General features: G+C 47.6%; 1 protein-coding gene across 1 annotated transcript in view; it reads left to right on the forward strand.

Moving 5' to 3' along the window:
* FGD5 (FYVE, RhoGEF and PH domain containing 5) overlaps nucleotides 1-17,205 on the forward strand; it is a 247,396-nt gene that overhangs the window by 64,526 nt on the left and 165,665 nt on the right. The window contains exon 3 of the mRNA XM_082265544.1: nucleotides 4,548-4,677. Coding sequence (XP_082121670.1) covers nucleotides 4,548-4,677 — 130 coding nt within the window. The remainder of the gene's footprint in view (nucleotides 1-4,547; nucleotides 4,678-17,205) is intronic.

The following is a 17,205-nucleotide window of genomic DNA, read 5'->3' on the forward strand; positions in this document are numbered from 1 at the left end:
ACGGCACAGGGCTCTGAAGGAATGGCACAGGTGGCCGTTCCTTCAGAGCGCATGCGCCGATGACGTCCTCGGCTGCATGCAATGTAAATATCTCCTAAACGTTGCAAGTTTAGGAGATATTTGTAGCACCTATAGGTGAGCCTTAATATAGGCTTACCTATAGGCAGGGCCGCTGATAGGGGGGGACCACCAGCCCTCTTGTAGGGGGCCCGAGCACACAGGGGGGCCCACACAGAGAGGGGGATTAGTGATGGACAACAAATACAGAAATCTTCCTCCAGCACCTGAATCTGATCTGTCCTCTCCCTGCTATCAGCTTTTATCTGTTGAGAAAGAGACAGTCGTCCCTCACTAATCCCCCTCCCTGTGTGCCCCCCCCCCCTCCCAGCACTTATCTCTGCTCAGGAGTTTATTTGTAACTTTGTTTCTCTCTCTCTGTCTCTCTGATCACTGAGCTCCAACTGCCCAGCCTGTATATTTTTCTCATCTCATCTTCTTTTTTATTTAACATCGTTTTTTTTTTTTTTTAGATTTAGCAGGAATTATGCGAGTTATCTTATATTTGTGTCTGATAATAGTGATTTTGTTGTAATTCTAGCTAAATATATCTTTAATATTTTCTTGGGGGGGCCCTGCCAGGTAGTCTGTACGGGGCCCCGCGATTTCTAACAGCAGCCCTGCCTATAGGTAAAAGACTTTAAAGTCTTTACACCCACTTTAATGGCTGAAATCGCATCGCACAGACATCCCATGTGATCTGCACAGCAATGTGGTTCGAATCACACGCGATGTGTGAATACCCATGCGATCCGATTCTGCTGCGGACCAAAAAAAAAAAAGGGTCCTGCACGACTTTGGTCTGACTGCGATGCAAATTCAGCCATGCAATCTGTATGGCTGAATTTGCATCGAGCAGACATTGCATGTGATTTGCTGAGCAGTGCGGTGCGGATCACATGCGATGTCTGACATCGCTATAGTGGGAACCGGCGCTGATTCCTTTCATTTGCTTTGTTTTGTTATTAGTTGCGTTTCAAACTGACACATTGTAATTTTATTTCACTCTGACTTTGTTTATGCGATTCAGTTACTATGTATTAATATTGATTCACACTTTAGAAATATTTAAACCTGTGTAGCAATCTCTGGGTATACGCAGATGAGATGGGATTTATATTATATTCATATCTATTAGAGCGTAGTGAAAACACTTATTGAATACGTCGGGCAGCAATCAATTTTTTCACTGATTGTTTCATTCTATCTATTCACAGGGATATTTTATTTTAGAGTCCATTCACACTGCCGCGACTTGTGAGGCGACTTGTGTGCCCTCAAGTCGCCCCAAGTCGCTTGACATAACAAAAGCAATGTTAATCAATGAGTGCCGTCTTAATTGGCACTACTGAAGTCGCTCCGACTTCTGAAAAGGGTCCTGTACTACTTTAAGGCGACCTGTGATCCAACTTGTCCGATAGACTTCAATGGGAGTCGCCTCCTTATCTTATTTGAAGCGACTTGTGATCCGACTTTCCAATAAAATGGTCCTGAACAAGAAAAAAAGAGAATTTTTCTTATAATTATTAATAGAGCAGGGTAGTGGCTTCTCTCCTCCTGGGCGCTTTTCTTGCAGGCATGCATGCCTCCAAAGATGCCCAAAAATGCCCGATAAATTCCTGCAACAAAAACGCCCAGGTGGAGAGAAGCCACTACCCTGCTCTATTAATAATTATAAGAAAAATGATCTTTTTTTTTCTGGTTCTGGACATGCTACAGAGCTGAAACTTCACAGGTACACTTTTTAGACCCCCCAGACACTAAATCCAAAAAAAGTCATGCCTGCCTCCAAAAATGCCCGATAAATGCCTGCAAGAAAAGCGCCCAGGTGGAGAGAAGCCACTACCCTGCTCTATTAATAATTATAAGAAAAATGGTCTTTTTTCTGGTTCTGGACATGCTACAGAACTGAAAATTCACAGGTACACTTTTTAGACCCCCCCCCCAGACACTAAATCCAAAAAAAGTCATGCCTGCCTCCAATAATGCCCGATAAATGCCTGCAAGAAAAGCGCCCAGGTGGAGAGAAGCCACTACCCTGCTCTATTAATAATTACAAGAGAAATGATCTTTTTTTTCTGGTTCTGGACATGCTACAGAGCTGAAACTTCACAGGTACACTTTTTAGACCCCCCAGACACTAAATCCAAAAAAAGTCATGCCTGCCTCCAAAAATGCCCGATAAATGCCTGCAAGAAAAGCGCCCAGGTGGAGAGAAGCCACTACCCTGCTCTATTAATAATTATAAGAAAAATGGTCTTTTTTCTGGTTCTGGACATGCTACAGAACTGAAAATTCACAGGTACACTTTTTAGACCCCCCCCCCCCCCCAGACACTAAATCCAAAAAAAGTCATGCCTGCCTCCAATAATGCCCGATAAATGCCTGCAAGAAAAGCGCCCAGGTGGAGAGAAGCCACTACCCTGCTCTATTAATAATTACAAGAGAAATGATCTTTTTTTTCTGGTTCTGGACATGCTACAGAGCTGAAACTTCACAGGTCCTTTTTTTAGACCCCCCCAGACACTAAATCCAAAGAAATCAATTTTTTTTCAATAATTTTTTCAATAATTGGCTCTCTATCAAAAACGACAATTTTTAAGAACTTTTTATTGTGTGATTGAGCATGACCCAGAACCATCATATTCTGATTGGCCAAATACAAAGTCGTACAAAGTCGTCTATCATACAAGTCGCGCTGAATACGCGCAAAGTCGCGCTAAAAGTCACGCTAACAAGTCGCCCCTTATGAGGCGACTTAGAGGTCGCGGCAGTGTGAACCGGCTCTAAATTTCATTTTTATTTCACAGTATATTTTGTTTGCACTTGGAACAGAATATTGCACTGATTATCTATTATATTATTAGTTATAGAATTACATAGATGTAACAAAAAAAGGGGTAAAAATCAGCAATGCACTGCTGTGTCCGTTCACATTGCACACCAGTACACACCAGTACACACCAGTACACACACATAATGTGCGCAATAACCAGCCCTTCAGTTAGGATTTACACTTTAGCCAAGATGTGTATTTTAACTACTTGCCGACCAGCCGCTGTCGATATACGGCGACAGGTTGGCAGGTTCGGTCCTGGTGGCGGCGCACGCACACCCACTCGCCATTCTGCAGGTTTCAATCTGCTGCGGGGAAAAAAAAAACCCTGGCCCTTTCCAAAAAACGCACAGATGTGAACTAGATCCATAGCAAACCATGTTAAAGGGACTGTAGTGCGTTTCAGCAAAAACGCAATAAAAAAACCGCATAGGTGTGAACCAGGCTTTAGACAGTTCTGTTCATGTAGTACAACTTTGGTGCTACTTAAATGCCAGAGAGTGTAAAGTCGCATCAACGTCACACTACATGAACAGAACTGATCTATTTTCCCATTAGCCAAAAAAAACCCCCAGCAAAACGCATCAAAAACTGTGCAGGTCCATTAAAGTCTACTACATGCAAAATGCAATCTGCCGCGGGGAAAGAAAAGCCCCTGACCCTTTCCAAAAAACGCACAGATGTGAACTAGATCCATAGCAAACCATGTTAAATGGACTGTAGTGCGTTTAAGCAAAACGCAATAAAAATGCATAGGAGTGAACCAGGCTTTAGACAGTTCTGTTCATGTAGTACGACTTTGATGCAACTTTGATGCAACTTTTATGCTGCGGGAACAAAACGCCCCTGACCCTTCCCAAAAAACGCACAGATGTGAACTAGATCCATAGCAAACCATGTTAAAGGGACTGTAGTGCGTTTCAGCAAAACGCAATAAAAAAAATGCATAGGTGTGAACCAGGCTTTGGACAGTTCTTTTCATGTAGTGTGACTTTGATGCGACTTTGATGCAACTTTGATGCTGCAGGAACAAAAAGCCCCTGACCCTTCCCAAAAAATGCACAGATGTGAACTAGATCCATAGCAAACCATGTTAAACGCACTGTAGTGCGTTTCAGCAAAACGCAATAAAAAATGCATAGGTGTGAACCAGACTTTGGACAGTTCTGTTCATGTAGTACCACTTTGATGCAACTTTGATGCTACTTAAGTGGCAGAGAGTGTAAAGTCGCATCAAGGCCGCATCAAAGTCACACTACATGAACAGAATGGTCGTACTTTCCTATTAGCCAAAAAAAAACCCCCCAGCAAAACGCATCAAAAACGGTGCGGGTCTATTGAAGTCTATTACACACAAAATGCAGTCTGCTGCGGGCAAAAAAAAGCCCCTGACCCTTTCCAAAAAACGCACAGTTGTGAACTAGATTTATAGCAGACCATCTTAAATGAACTGTAGTGCGTTTCAGCAAAACGCATTCAAAAACGCATAGGTGTGAACCAAGGGTCAGAGCTAGGAGGAGAGGAAAGTGATCAGGCGGGGATGGTCTCATAAAATGTGCTGCCGCTCCCTTGTTGTCTTAGATAATTCCAATGTAGATTTAATGAATGGAAAGTTGTTGGATGTTCATAAGATTTGTTGCTTTGCTGCTTGCAGTGCCTACACTGAACCATACAAAGTCTGCCCCATCCCTATGGGCAACGCCGAGGACGTCACCTCCGACGAAGAGCAGAAGAGTTCTGAAGATGAAGACAGCGGCTCGGGAGGAAGTGGAGGCGTGCAAAAGGTAATTCTCTTTGGTATCATTATAAACATTTATTACATAACAAAGAGTTCCCAAAGCATGATGGGTAAGCTGAAAAGACAGCACTGCAGAGCAGCTTGCTTTACAGCTCCCTTTGTGTGATTGAAACTTCAGGTGTTTAATAAAGTGAGATGCTGTGATGATTCAAGTTTTTTTTTTACCAGTGGGCCTTTATTGTGATATTTCTGCTGAAAATGTTTAGTTTTATTTAAAGAGGGTGCCAGCTTTTTAATAATTTAGGGTCCATGTACACGGGACGCTGGAAATGGCCGTTTTTTTCAGAAGCCCCTGAACCCATCTACATTTTATCTTATCTGTCCATGTACACCAGGTCGTTTACAGTCATTTGCAGGCAGTTGCGTTCAGGGACTTTTTTTAGAACGCAATTATTTGCATTCGAACGTGTGTTTCCTGGCGTTTCAAACGCACAAACGCGTCTGAACGTGTCCGAACGCGATGACCCGCGTTTAGCGTTCTCGTTTTTCCATTTTAAAGGGGAATAATTTTTTTTACCTCTAGGAACGCTTCTAAACGCAAACGCCCGCAAACACCACTAAACGCCAGCTAAATGCAGGTACAAACGCGACCGAACGGACGTTTCAAACGTCCTAAAAATTCCAGCATTCAAAGGGACTTTTAACAACGTCCCGTGTACATGGAGCCTTAACCCGGCATGGACATCACGGCAGGCGTGAGACAAATGTCTTTATTAGGGAGGAGCTTGGGTTTGGTGTTAACCTCTAAAGCCCCGTACACACGAGTCGAAATTCGGCCGGGAATTTTCGTCCAACGTCTGATCGGCCGATTTTCAGCTTGTTAGTTTGATGCTTCCGACAACCAACTCCGACTTTTCGGCCGAAAAAATCCTGGTGTGCAGGCTATAAAATTTTTGTCCTCCGTCAAAACACGTCGGATTTTCGTGCAGTTAGTACAGATTTCGATGGGGAAAAATCTAATGAGCAAGACTGGGCATGCTCAGTGAAGAAAGAACACAAAGAAAGCAAACCAACACATGACATCACTTCTGAAGTAGAATTTTGTCGTACGGGAAAATTAGTGTGCAGTCTAGGCACATTCCAACCAACAAAACACCACTCTGGACAAAAGACGGACGACCGGTCGGCGGAAATTCGTTGCGTGTGTACGGGCTTTAGTTAGCTGTCGTAGTTTGGCCAATGAGCAGCAGGCAGGACATTGCAAACCCTGCAGCTGCACATATACAAAGCGGTGGGGATGCTCATGACCTAGGAGGGCCACATGGATGCTCATTACATCATTCATCTAATATGGCAACATGGATGCTCATTACGCCATTGACCTTATATGGCCACATGGATGGGTTCAGAGGTGGCTGTGGACGGGGGGGGGTTCAGAGGTGGCTGTGGTACAGAAGAGGTGGCTGTGGCCAGGGTGGGGGTTACAGAAGTGGCTGTGGTACAGAGGTGGCTGTGGACAAAGGTTGCTGTGGTACAGAAGAGGTGGCTGTGGGCATGGTGGGGGTACAGAGGTGGCTGTAGACAGGGTGGGGGTACAGAGGTGGCTGTAGACAGGGTGGGGGTACAGAGATGGCTGTGGTACAGAGGTTGCTGTGGTACAGAAGAGGTGGCTGTGGGCAGGGTGGGGGTACAGAGGTGGCTGTAGACAGGGTAGGGGTACAGAGGTGGCTGTGGGCAGGGTGGGGGTACAAAGGTGGCTGTAGACAGGGTGGGGGTACAGAGGTGGCTGTGGTACAGAGGTTGCTGTGGTACAAAAGAGGTGGCTGTGGACAGGGTGGGGGTACAGAGGTGGCTGTAGACAGGGTTGGGGTACAGAGGTGGCTGTAGACAGGGTGGGGGTACAGAGGTGGCTGTGGTACAGAGGTGGCTGTGGACAGAGGTTGCTGTGGTACAGAAGAGGTGGCTGTGGGCAGGGTGGGGGTACAGAGGTGGCTGTAGACAGGGTGGGGGTACAGAGGTGGCTGTGGTACAGAGGTGGCTGTGGACAGAGGTTGCTGTGGTACAGAAGAGGTGGCTGTGGGCAGGGTGGGGGTACAAAGGTGGCTGTGGACAGGAAGGGGGTCCAGAGGTGGCTGTGGACAGGAGGGGGGTCCAGAGGTGGCTGGGGACAGGGGGCATACAGAGGTGGCTGTGGAAGGGGGGGGGGTTGTACAGAGGTGGCTATGGACAGGGGGGTACAGAATGTGTGTTTGTTTTTTGAAGTGGGGAGCGAAAATTGCATGTGGGGGGGCAAGGGCCCCCCAAACAATATTAAAGGCAGCCCTGATCACCCCTCTCCTCTCTCTTAATCACCCCCCTCTCTCTCACCCCCTCAACCCCATCTCCCTCATCCCCCCTCTCTTTCTCTTTCACACCCTCTCTCTCGCACTCTCTCTTTCTCTCTCTCTCACCCCCCCCCTCTCTCTCCCTTTCATCCCCTTCCCCTCTCTCTTTCTCTCTCTCTCTCTTTCATTCCCTTCCTCTCTCTCTCTCTCTCTCTCTCTCTCACCCCCTCTCTCTCTCTCCCTTTCATCCCCTTCCTCTCTCTCTCACACCCTCTCACCCCCCCCTCTTATCCCCACTCTCTCTCATCCCCCTCTCTATCTCCCTACCCCTCTCACCCCCCCCCCCCCTCTTGAGATCTCAGGGGTTTATGCTGGGACTTGGAGTCTTTCAATTTTGGAGGGAGTCACATCTGTTAAAAAGGAAGGAGTGGGGGGCAAATTTACATAGGATGGGGAAGGGGGGGGGGCACCCAATTTTAGTCTTGCCTAGGGCAGCACAAAACCAAAATATTAAGTGTGAGCCTAGGTGGTGTTTTCTAACTGTATGGGGGAGGGACTTGTGGAATCAACACAGAGACCTGTGATCCTATATAGAAGGATCACAGGCTCTCTGTGTTCATTCTAGAGAGAACAACGGTCTGCTGTGTTTACAACAGCAGACCGTTGTTCTCGCTCAGTGGGGAGCATTCGTGGGTGCCCGACGGCGATCGCTGCCGCCGGTCCCATGGATCGGCTTCCCCGCTTCCTAATAGGGGCGGCCAAGCACCCCCAGGAGTGTTCCCACAAACCTGGGGCATTTGGCCGCCCCCATTAGGAAGTGGGGAAGCCGATCCATGGGACCTGCAGCAGCGATCGGTTGCATAGCGGTTTGCGCAGCTGAGCCAGCCTGCCGCAGTATATCTGCAGCAGGCGGTCGGCAAGTGGTTAACATGGTTTTTAAGGGTGCAAAGGGCTTTAAAAGATAACTCCACTTAAAAAAAAAATAATAAAATAAAAAAAAATATTACAGTACAATTGCGACACAAATCATATTGTAATTGAATGTTATTAAAAAATGACCTTTCCTTATTAATCTGCAGCTCTGTAATTTTCTGAAAATGCAATATGGCGATTAGGAGCTGTTCTGTACACAGAATATATACATAGCGCCCCCCAGAAACATAATTTCCTGCTTGTGTGATTGGCTCGCCAATTTTCCCAGAAGTCTGAGCTAAAATACAAGTCAGATTTCTGGCATTTTTGGTGAGATTCTCCCAATAGGAACACGTCCAAAGGGATGCAGGCCAAGCAGCTTTCCCTATTAGTGCTCCGCAGCTGCACAGATGATTGATAATAATGAAACCACTCCCATTTCTTCATTTCTCTCTACCAGCAATAGATCTTCTACTCCATTGACTTCCCTCTGTCGGTCTCTGTCCTTCATCCTTTTGCTCTTTCGTGCCTCCTGCTTCTCAAGACTCATAACTTACAATGTACCGGGGGAGATCGGCGCGGTGCTGTCTGGCAGTCTCTCCATGTCCAGCCATGAATAATAGATGGCTTCCATCACACCGTCTGCTTACACGGAGCTGCCAGCCATCCTTCACACGAGCTGTCACAATGTTATTATATTACAATGGCCGAGTCAGCAGTCCGCGGGCTTTGCGTAGGTTAATGCCTGCGTCGCCTTTTTCTTCCTCCGATATTTATATATAGTGGCAGAAAGCTAAAGTCAGATTATCTTCCATGCCAGCAGGTGTGACATCTGCCATCGACACTTTTCCGTATATCACACGCGGGCAACTTTCAGCCCTGCGGATGTTGAAGGGTTTCACAAACCCAATTTTCTGGCCGGTAGAACAAAAATATGGGCATCAGCGTCAGAGGTTTGGTTAAGGGGTATTTGTTTCTTGGGCCAACGCTAGTAAAATATGTTGGGCTGGTAGCCCTGAGGGGAGGTATTACACCATTCAGACATAGATCAAAGCTGTACATCCTGCTGGGTGTTATAGGCACCCGCCACACATTCATTCTGGAGAACGCAACGTCTGGCATAGGGAAGTCCTTCAGAACCAACTCCCTTTGTAGATGAGATGTCATGTAACTGAATGCCGAAAGCCGCAAAGAAAGCTGATGGTGGAAGATGTGATACCATCAAAGGACTAGATGGTTGTGTTTCCCCTCTGAGACTAATCGCTTGTGTCTGTGTTTGCCCCCCAGGGGTGGTTAATTGTGCTTGTGTTTGTCCCCCAGCGCTAATTGTCTTTGCATGCGCCTGAGGGCTAGTTGGGCGTACTTGCCTTTTTCCTTCCCCCGAGCTAGTTAGTGTTTGCCCCCAGGGCTGGTTGGCTGTGTTTGCATTTGCCACCAAAGTCTCATTGGTTGTGTTTTTATTTGCCCTCCAGGGTTAATTATCTTTGCATGCGCCTGAGGGCAATTTGGACTTGCTTGGCTTTTTCCTTCCCCAGAGCTAGTTGGTGTTTGCCTCCAGGGCTAATTGTCTTTGCATGCGCCTGAGGGCTAGTTGGACGTGCTTGCCTTTTTCCTTCCCAAGAGCTAGTTGGTGTTTGTCCCTAGGGCTGGTTGGCTGTGTTTGCATTTGCCACCAAGTCTCATTGGTTGTGTTTTTATTTGCTCTCCGGGGTTAATTGTTTGTGTTTGCTTATCCAGGGCTCCTTGGTTGTGTTTGCATTTGCTCCTCGGGCTAATGGGTTGTGTTGATGTTTGCCCCCCAGGGCTAATTGTCTTTGCATGCGCCTGAGGGCTAGTTGGGCGTACTTGCCTTTTTCCTTCCCCCGAGCTAGTTAGTGTTTGCCCCCAGGGCTGGTTGGTTGTGTTTGCATTTGCCACCAAAGTCTCATTGGTTGTTTTTTTATTTGCCCTCCAGGGTTAATTATCTTTGCATGCGCCTGAGGGCTATGTGGACTTCCCCAGAGCTAGTTGGTGTTTGCCCCCAGGGCTGGTTGGCTGTGTTTGCATTTGCCACCAAAGTCTCATTGGTTGTGTTTTTATTTGCCCTCCAGGGTTAGTTTTTTGTGTTTGCCCATCCAGGGCTCCTTGGTTGTGTTTGCATTTGCCCCTCGGGCTAATGGTTTGTGTTGATGTTTGTCCCCCAAGGGCCTGTTGGTTGTGTTTGTATTTGCCCCCAGGACTATTTAGTTGTGTTTGCTTCCTGAAGATAATTGGCTGTGTTAGCCCCTCAGGGCTAGTTGGTTGTGTTTTCTATCAAGGTCTAGTTGGTTGTGTTTGTGTTTTCCCATCAAGGTCTAGTTGGTTGTGTTTTCCATCAAGGTTTAGTTGGTTGTGTTTGTGTGTGCCCCCGAGGTCTGGTTGATTGTGTTTGTGCCTGAAAGCTACTTGGTTGTGCTTGCCTTTCACCTTCCCCAGAACTAGTTAAATGTGTTTGCCCCCCCGGACTGGTTGGCTGTGTTTGCATTTGCTCCCCCAGGGGTCATTGGTTGTGTTTTTATTTGCCCTCCAGGGTTAATTGCCTTCCCAGGGCTAGTTGGCTGTGTTTGCCACCCAGGACTGTTTGGTTGTGTCTGCATTAGCCCCTGGTGCTAATGTTTTGTGTTGGTGTTTGGCCCCCAAGGACTAGGCTAGTTAATTGTGTTTGCCTCCCAGGGCTGGTTGGCTGCGTTTGCTCCCAAGGGCTAGGTGGTTGTGTTTGCTTCCCCAGGCTAGTTGATTGTATTTGTGTTTTCCACCAAGATCTGGTTGGTTGCGTTTGTTGTGTTTGTTTGTGCCCAACCCTTCCCCAGGGATGGTAGGCTGTGTTTGCCCCAAGGTCTGATTGGTTGTCCTTGTGTGTACCCACAGGGCTAATTGCTTTTGCTTGAGTTTGCCCTTTGTTATTTACATTTTGTCCTTTGCCCACCTGGGGCTAATGAGTGTTTGACCCCCAAGGTCTACTTGGTTAGGTTTGTGGTTGCCCCACCCAAGTTGTGTTTGCCTCCTAGGAAAATTGGCTTTGTGTGCCCTCCAGGGCTAGTTGGTGGTTTTTCAGTTTTCCACCTAGTGCTGGTTGGTTGTGTTTGTGTGTGCCCCACAGGGTTAGTTGGTTGTGTTTAAGTTTTCCACCAAGGGCTAGTTGGTTGTGTTTTTGTGTGCCCCCAAGGTCTGGTTGGTTGTGTTGGTTGTGTTTGTGTGTGCCCCACAGGGTTAGTTGGTTGTGTTTGGGTTTTCCACCAAGGTCTGGTTTGTTGTCTGGTAAGCTGACCCCCCTAACCCCCCCCCCCCCCCAACTCCAAGATTCCTCACATCTGATAAGTTCTATACCAAAATTTCCAGGGTACAAGGTATAAATGTACTCTACTTTTGCATCCCAACCCAGCTCAGCTCAACCTCATGTATTGCAACACAAAATGCCATAAAATGCCACGTTTGACCTGCATTGGTGAAAACGACAGCTGAAGGTTATTTCTGGTTGGCTCTCAAGGTGACTGCACTTTCCTCCTTGCCTTATCGAACAAACCTGCATTAACTCTGACAGCGAAAGGGTGGCCGAAAGTCCTATTTTTAATACCTCACGTTGGCTCCCCGCCCCTTCTGTCTGCAGCTGATAAACAGAAATATCCTCGGGAGCCCAGCCGGGCCCTCGCCCTCCCTCCATCATACGGTGCCCCCACCGGCCAGAGCCCTCTGTAGGGTTGTAAACCGCGCAGTCAAAACACAGACAATGGGCGGAATAGAATGAAATGTTTTTCACCCTCGCCGGGGCGTCGATGCCTGCACCGCTGTTTGTAAATACGATGAGAGGAAAAAAAAAAGGTAAAAAATAGCAAGGACAAAAATATCCCAACAACGCGGTAACATTTCCTGCCAGCAGATGGAAGTCCTGTTGATAGCACATCTTGTTTGTGCCACGGGGCCTAAATCGTGACCACGCCTTGTAACATGGACCAAATATTTTAATGGTGGTGAAATAACTTTGTAGTTGCAATCACCATATTATAGCGCTTCCCCAAAAATGTATACATCACATAACAACAAATGTGCCATGAATAAAAAAAGTCTTTCAAAATATATAAAGTGCTCAAGGGCTCCAAAACTCCAATAGACCTGCAGCTTTTCATTCTGGGGGGGTCAACCAAGTTTGTGTCTGGTGAGTCTGGGGGTCACCCAAGCTTGTGTCTGGTGAGTTTGGGGGTCAACCAAGCTTGTGTCTGGTGAGTCTGGGGGTCAACCAAGCTTGTGTCTAGTGAGTCTGGGGGTCAACCAAGCTTGTGTCTGGTGAGTCTGGGGGTCAACCAAGCTTGTGTCTGGTGAGTCTGGGGGTTAACCAAGCTTTTGTCTGGTGAGTCTGGGGGTTAACCAAGCTTGTGTCTGGTGAGTCTGGGGGTCAACCAAGCTTGTGTCTGGTGAGTCTGGGGGTCAACCAAGCTTGTGTCTGGTGAGTCTGGGGGTCAACCAAGCTTGTGTCGGGTGAGTCTGGGGGTTAACCAAGCTTTTGTCAGGTGAGTCTGGGGGTCAACCAAGCTTGTGTCTGGTGAGATGGAATCCAGCCCGCTAAACAATTAAATCGGGGTCCCACCAATTGTGGGTCTTGGGGTGACTTTAGTGACCTTTGGACTCAATTAAATAAATAATATCCATAGTGAAGTACAGTAAAAAAACATTTATTGCGTAGAATAAAAATCACTTACAAGATTCACAGAAAACACAGGCATATAGCAATATCAGAGGCTCCTCCGGGTTCACCGCTGGTAGCGTGCGTTCCACGGGGGACAGGAAGTGACGTCGTTGGTTGGACAAAAAACGGAAAGGGCATCATCATCAAAGGAAATTCCAGGTTAGGATGGCCGAGCGGTCCAAGGTGCTGTGTTCAGGTCACAGTCTCCCCCTCGAGGCGTGGGTTTGAATCCCACTTCTGACAGCTGGATGTCCTTTGATGATGCCCTCGGGGAGGGGCGAAACGCGTTTTGTCCAACCAACGACGTCACTTCCTGTCCCCCGTGGAACGCACGCAGTTGGTATTTATTACCTAAATCGTATTGTTCTACTTGTACAGGCTCTTGAAGTATCCATTCCTCCAAAGGGAAAATGTACTAATCCAGTGGACTGAGCTTTGGTCAGTGATTGGTGGGTTTAGCTACACCTGAGTATTTCTTGAACGTGCGCAAAATTATGAATTATGCGTTCGCTTAGCTCCTCTGAGTGCCTGAAAAGCAGCTTAAAGCGGTTGTATCCCCAAAAAAAAAAATAATGGCAATGGCAAAGGACAATGGCATAATGTGCTAGTATGCATCGCATACTAGCATATTATGAAGTACTTACCTTAGAACGAAGCCCCCCCCACACGGTCGCACGGACACCGCTGAGACAGCTGACATGTCCCCTCAGCGTCTCTTCCGGGTTCGGCAGCTCCGGCACTGTGAGTGGCCAGGGCTGTGATGACATCACTCCCACGCATGCACGTGGGACTTCACTTGCTGGCAAGGAGCTCTGAAGGTTCGGCAAGATACGCCGGACCTTCAGAGCGCATGTGCCGTTGGTGTCATCGGCTGCATGCAGGGTGAATATGTCCTCATCCATGCAGGTTTAGGAGATATTAATTTTACCTACAGGTAAGTCTTATTATAGGTCTTATTATAGGCTTACCTGTAGGTAAAAACTAAAAAGCGGAGTATACTACCGCTTTATGTGGCTTATAAAATGCTGCAAAAGCAGAATATTGCACACGCATTTATGAGCGCTATTTGTGAACACAGCCATGAGATTTACATGATTGTGTCATCTCTGAGCCGGCAACTAAGTCCAAGAAGTAGATGGTGACCCTGGATGATGCCTGAACAAACATGGCAGCGTGCTTCTGGAGAGGAAAGCAGATAAAGGCATTGTCAGGGGGGGGGGGGAGTCCTGTGATCTCTGTGAGAGGTTATAAATACCTGGAAGAATGAATCTTACACAACACTGAGCATGGGTCCAATTTAATTGGTAGATAAGTCCGGTATGATTTAAGATTGGAAGCTTCTTTGGGGAGAAGGATTGATTTGACGTTTTTCTTTTTATGATCCATAATTGCAATTTTTTATTGAGTTCCTAGTTTTGTTATATTTCATCTGTCTCTGCCCTATGACCTCTATGGTCAAAAAACAATTCCTATAACACTGCGGCTCCCCCATATAAAAGCGTCTATAATTGTCTCTGCTGACCCTTATAATTGCTTCATCTATAGATCAGTAAATGCCGCCGTCTCCTCCAGCCATATCCATTACTTACTAATCTGCCCCGGGGGGGGGGGGGGGGTACCACAGGAAATGTCTTACCATTACAGTCGTAACAAACCCCAAACCAAAAATGTCATATATTGCACCTTACCAATCATTAGATGTGGTGGCTACATTTGTTTTCCTTTTTTTTTAGGCTTTTTCCCCTTTGTTTTCACCTGGTGATCTGGCCAGTAACACACCTCCTGTATTAGAGTGCCCCCCCTGCTCTGGATGAAGGAGCACAGGGGGCACCTTTAGACAGCAGAAATCACGGGACCCCATACAGCCTACCTGACAAGGCCCCCTTCCCCCGGCCGAAAGTGATTGAGGACATAGAGAAATCGGTTTGTTTCTCTGTAGCCTCAGCTGCACAGATGAATGAATAGGAAGCACTCCAAGGCTTCCTGCTTATTCACAAACTGAATGCTTCAGTGATAAATGGACACAGGAGTGATTGGTACCGATCACTCACTGTGCTCATTCAAGAATAGAGGGGACCAGTAAATGACATATTTACTGGCCCCATCCATCCTCCACTCTCCATCCTGAAACATCCCTGTATGCCCACAGCAGCTTCCGGCAGGAGAGGAGGGAAGCCTGAAGAGCTGCGGGGGAAAGGGGCACACACAGGGGGCACCAGTCAGCGGATGAAAGGGGTGCATTAGAGTCAGGTGTATGATTAAACCAATTATACCAAGCAGGTGCTAATGATCATCAATTTCACATGTAGGTTGAAACAGAGTCATTAACTGAAACAGAAATGACTGTATAGGAGGCTTAAAACTGGGTGAGGAACAGCCAAACTCTGCTAACAAGGTGAGGTTGTGGAAGACAGTTTCATGTCACAGGTCATACACCATGGCAAGACTGAGCACAGCAACAAGACGCAAGGTAGTTACTGCATCAGCAAGGTCTCTTCCAGGCAAAGATGTCAAAACAGACCGGGGTTTCAAGATGTGCTGTTCGAGCTTGCTTGAAGACGCACAAAGAAACGGACAAGGGTGAGGGCCGTAGACGCAGTGGTCGGCCAAGCAAACCTAATGCAGCAGATGAAGGACACATCATGCTTACTTCCCTTTCACATCAGGAGATGCCCAGCAGTGACATGAGCACAGAACTGGTGTTTAACCAGTGGTACTCGGGTACAACCATCTATTGTTCCGGAGAATTCTGGCCAGAAGTGGTCTTCATGGAAGAATTGCGGCCAAAAACCCATACCTCCAACCAAGAAACCAGGCTAAGCGAGGCTCAACTATGCAGGAAAACATAGGAACCAGGGTGCAGAAAAATAGCAGCAGGTGCTCCGGACCAAGCAGTCAAAATGTGAAATATTTGGCTCGGCTTGCTTGCATTTTGGCCCGAATGCACCCAGGAACAAATGCCCAGAATGCAGAAGGCTTGTGTCCCTGGGCGCTTATTGCCCTAGCGCTTGGTGTACAGTCCAGTTACAGCAGTTGTCAGCCTTGCATAGAGTTTGATTGGCTGCCAGCAGCGAGGCTGGATGGGCAGGGCCATCTTTAATATCAATTAGACCCTGGGCAAACATTTTCTTGGGCCCTCCCAAATTCACCTATCAACTTTTCGCGGGCAGTGCGCGCTTAAGGGGCAGCTGCTTTGGGCCCCGCAACAATGACTAGGCCCGGGGAAGCTGCCCCTTTTGCCCAGCGTTAAAGACAGCCCTGTGAATGGGACATCTGTTCCCTCCGCCCGCAGCTAGACTAAGATGGAAAGAGGGATGGTCCCACCAAATGAGGGACAGTTTGGAGCTCTGGGGAGTATGCATGCTCCTAGTAGGCTTCTGTTGTGAGCGCAGGCCCAAAAAGGTATTGACCATTATTATGGTGTCCAACAGCTAGAAATCAGATACTGGTAAACATTGTAGCCACTCATACAGTAAATCTCATTTCTGTTTATTTTTCTATTTGAAGTTGATAGAGAACATTTCAGGCAGGACATTCAGCTGACACCCAATGCCTTCCTCTTCTGGAGTTTACATGGAAGCTGTCAGTTGACTTCCTGTCTAACCTGGGAAGAATTACCCCCCTCTTCTCCTTCCCTTCCAGATATCTAAAAATATAGGAATGCACTGATACTGGAATCAGTGCCGATACTGAGTATTTTCACAAGTACTCGTGAAAATGCTCCTGATACCCGAAACCAATACTTTGAGGTGTGATTTGCGTCCATACAAAAGGAATGAGCGCAAATTGCACTGCAAAGAATTGCATGCCATTTGAACAGGAATGCAATGCACTACCTGTCCGAATTTGTCCGGTTTCCCACACTGCTCCTTTGTAAACCCAGGCTGAAATCACTACGACAAGCCTGTTCAAATCGCATGCGATTCTTTGCATTGCGATTTGCGCCCATTCATTTTGTATGGACGAAAAAAATCACACCGCAAAGTATCAGTACTCAGTATCGGCCAGTGCTGTATTTTGGCCTAGGCCAACACAGCCCAGGCTTAGGGCAGCACTTTGCAGGGGGGCATGCAAAAAAGCCGCCCCCCTCCACCTGAGACTCTATTGGCCACTGGTTGCTAGAGCCGCCTCTCTCACCCCCCCTCTCTCTCGCCTCCCCCTCTCTCTCACACCCCCCCTCTCTCTCTCACCCCTTCTCTCTCTCTCTCTCTCACCCTTTTCTCTTTCTCTCTCAATCCCCCCTCTCTCTCTCATCCCCCCTCTCTCATCCCCCCTGTCTCTCTCACCCCCCCTCTCTCTCTCTCATCCCCCTCTCTCTCGCTCTCTCTCTTTCTCATCCCCCTCTCTAATCCCCTCTCTCTCTCATCCCCCTCTCTCTCTCTCATCCCCCTCTCTCTCTCTCATCCCCCCTCTCTCTCGCTCTCTCTCATCCCCCTCTCACGCTCTCTCTCACCCCCCATCTCTCTCTCTCACCCCCCTCTCTCGCTCTCTCTATCATCCCCCCTCTCTCTCTTTCTCTCACCCTTCTCTCTCTCACCCCCCTCTTTCATCCCCCACCTCTCTCACTCTCACCCCCTCTCTCTCTTTCACCCCCCTCTCTCGTTCTCTCTCACCCCCTCTCTCTATCATCCCCCCTCTC

This window comes from Pelophylax lessonae, assembly GCF_965119305.1.
Source record: "Pelophylax lessonae genome assembly, chromosome: 8".
NCBI lineage: Eukaryota > Metazoa > Chordata > Amphibia > Anura > Ranidae > Pelophylax > Pelophylax lessonae.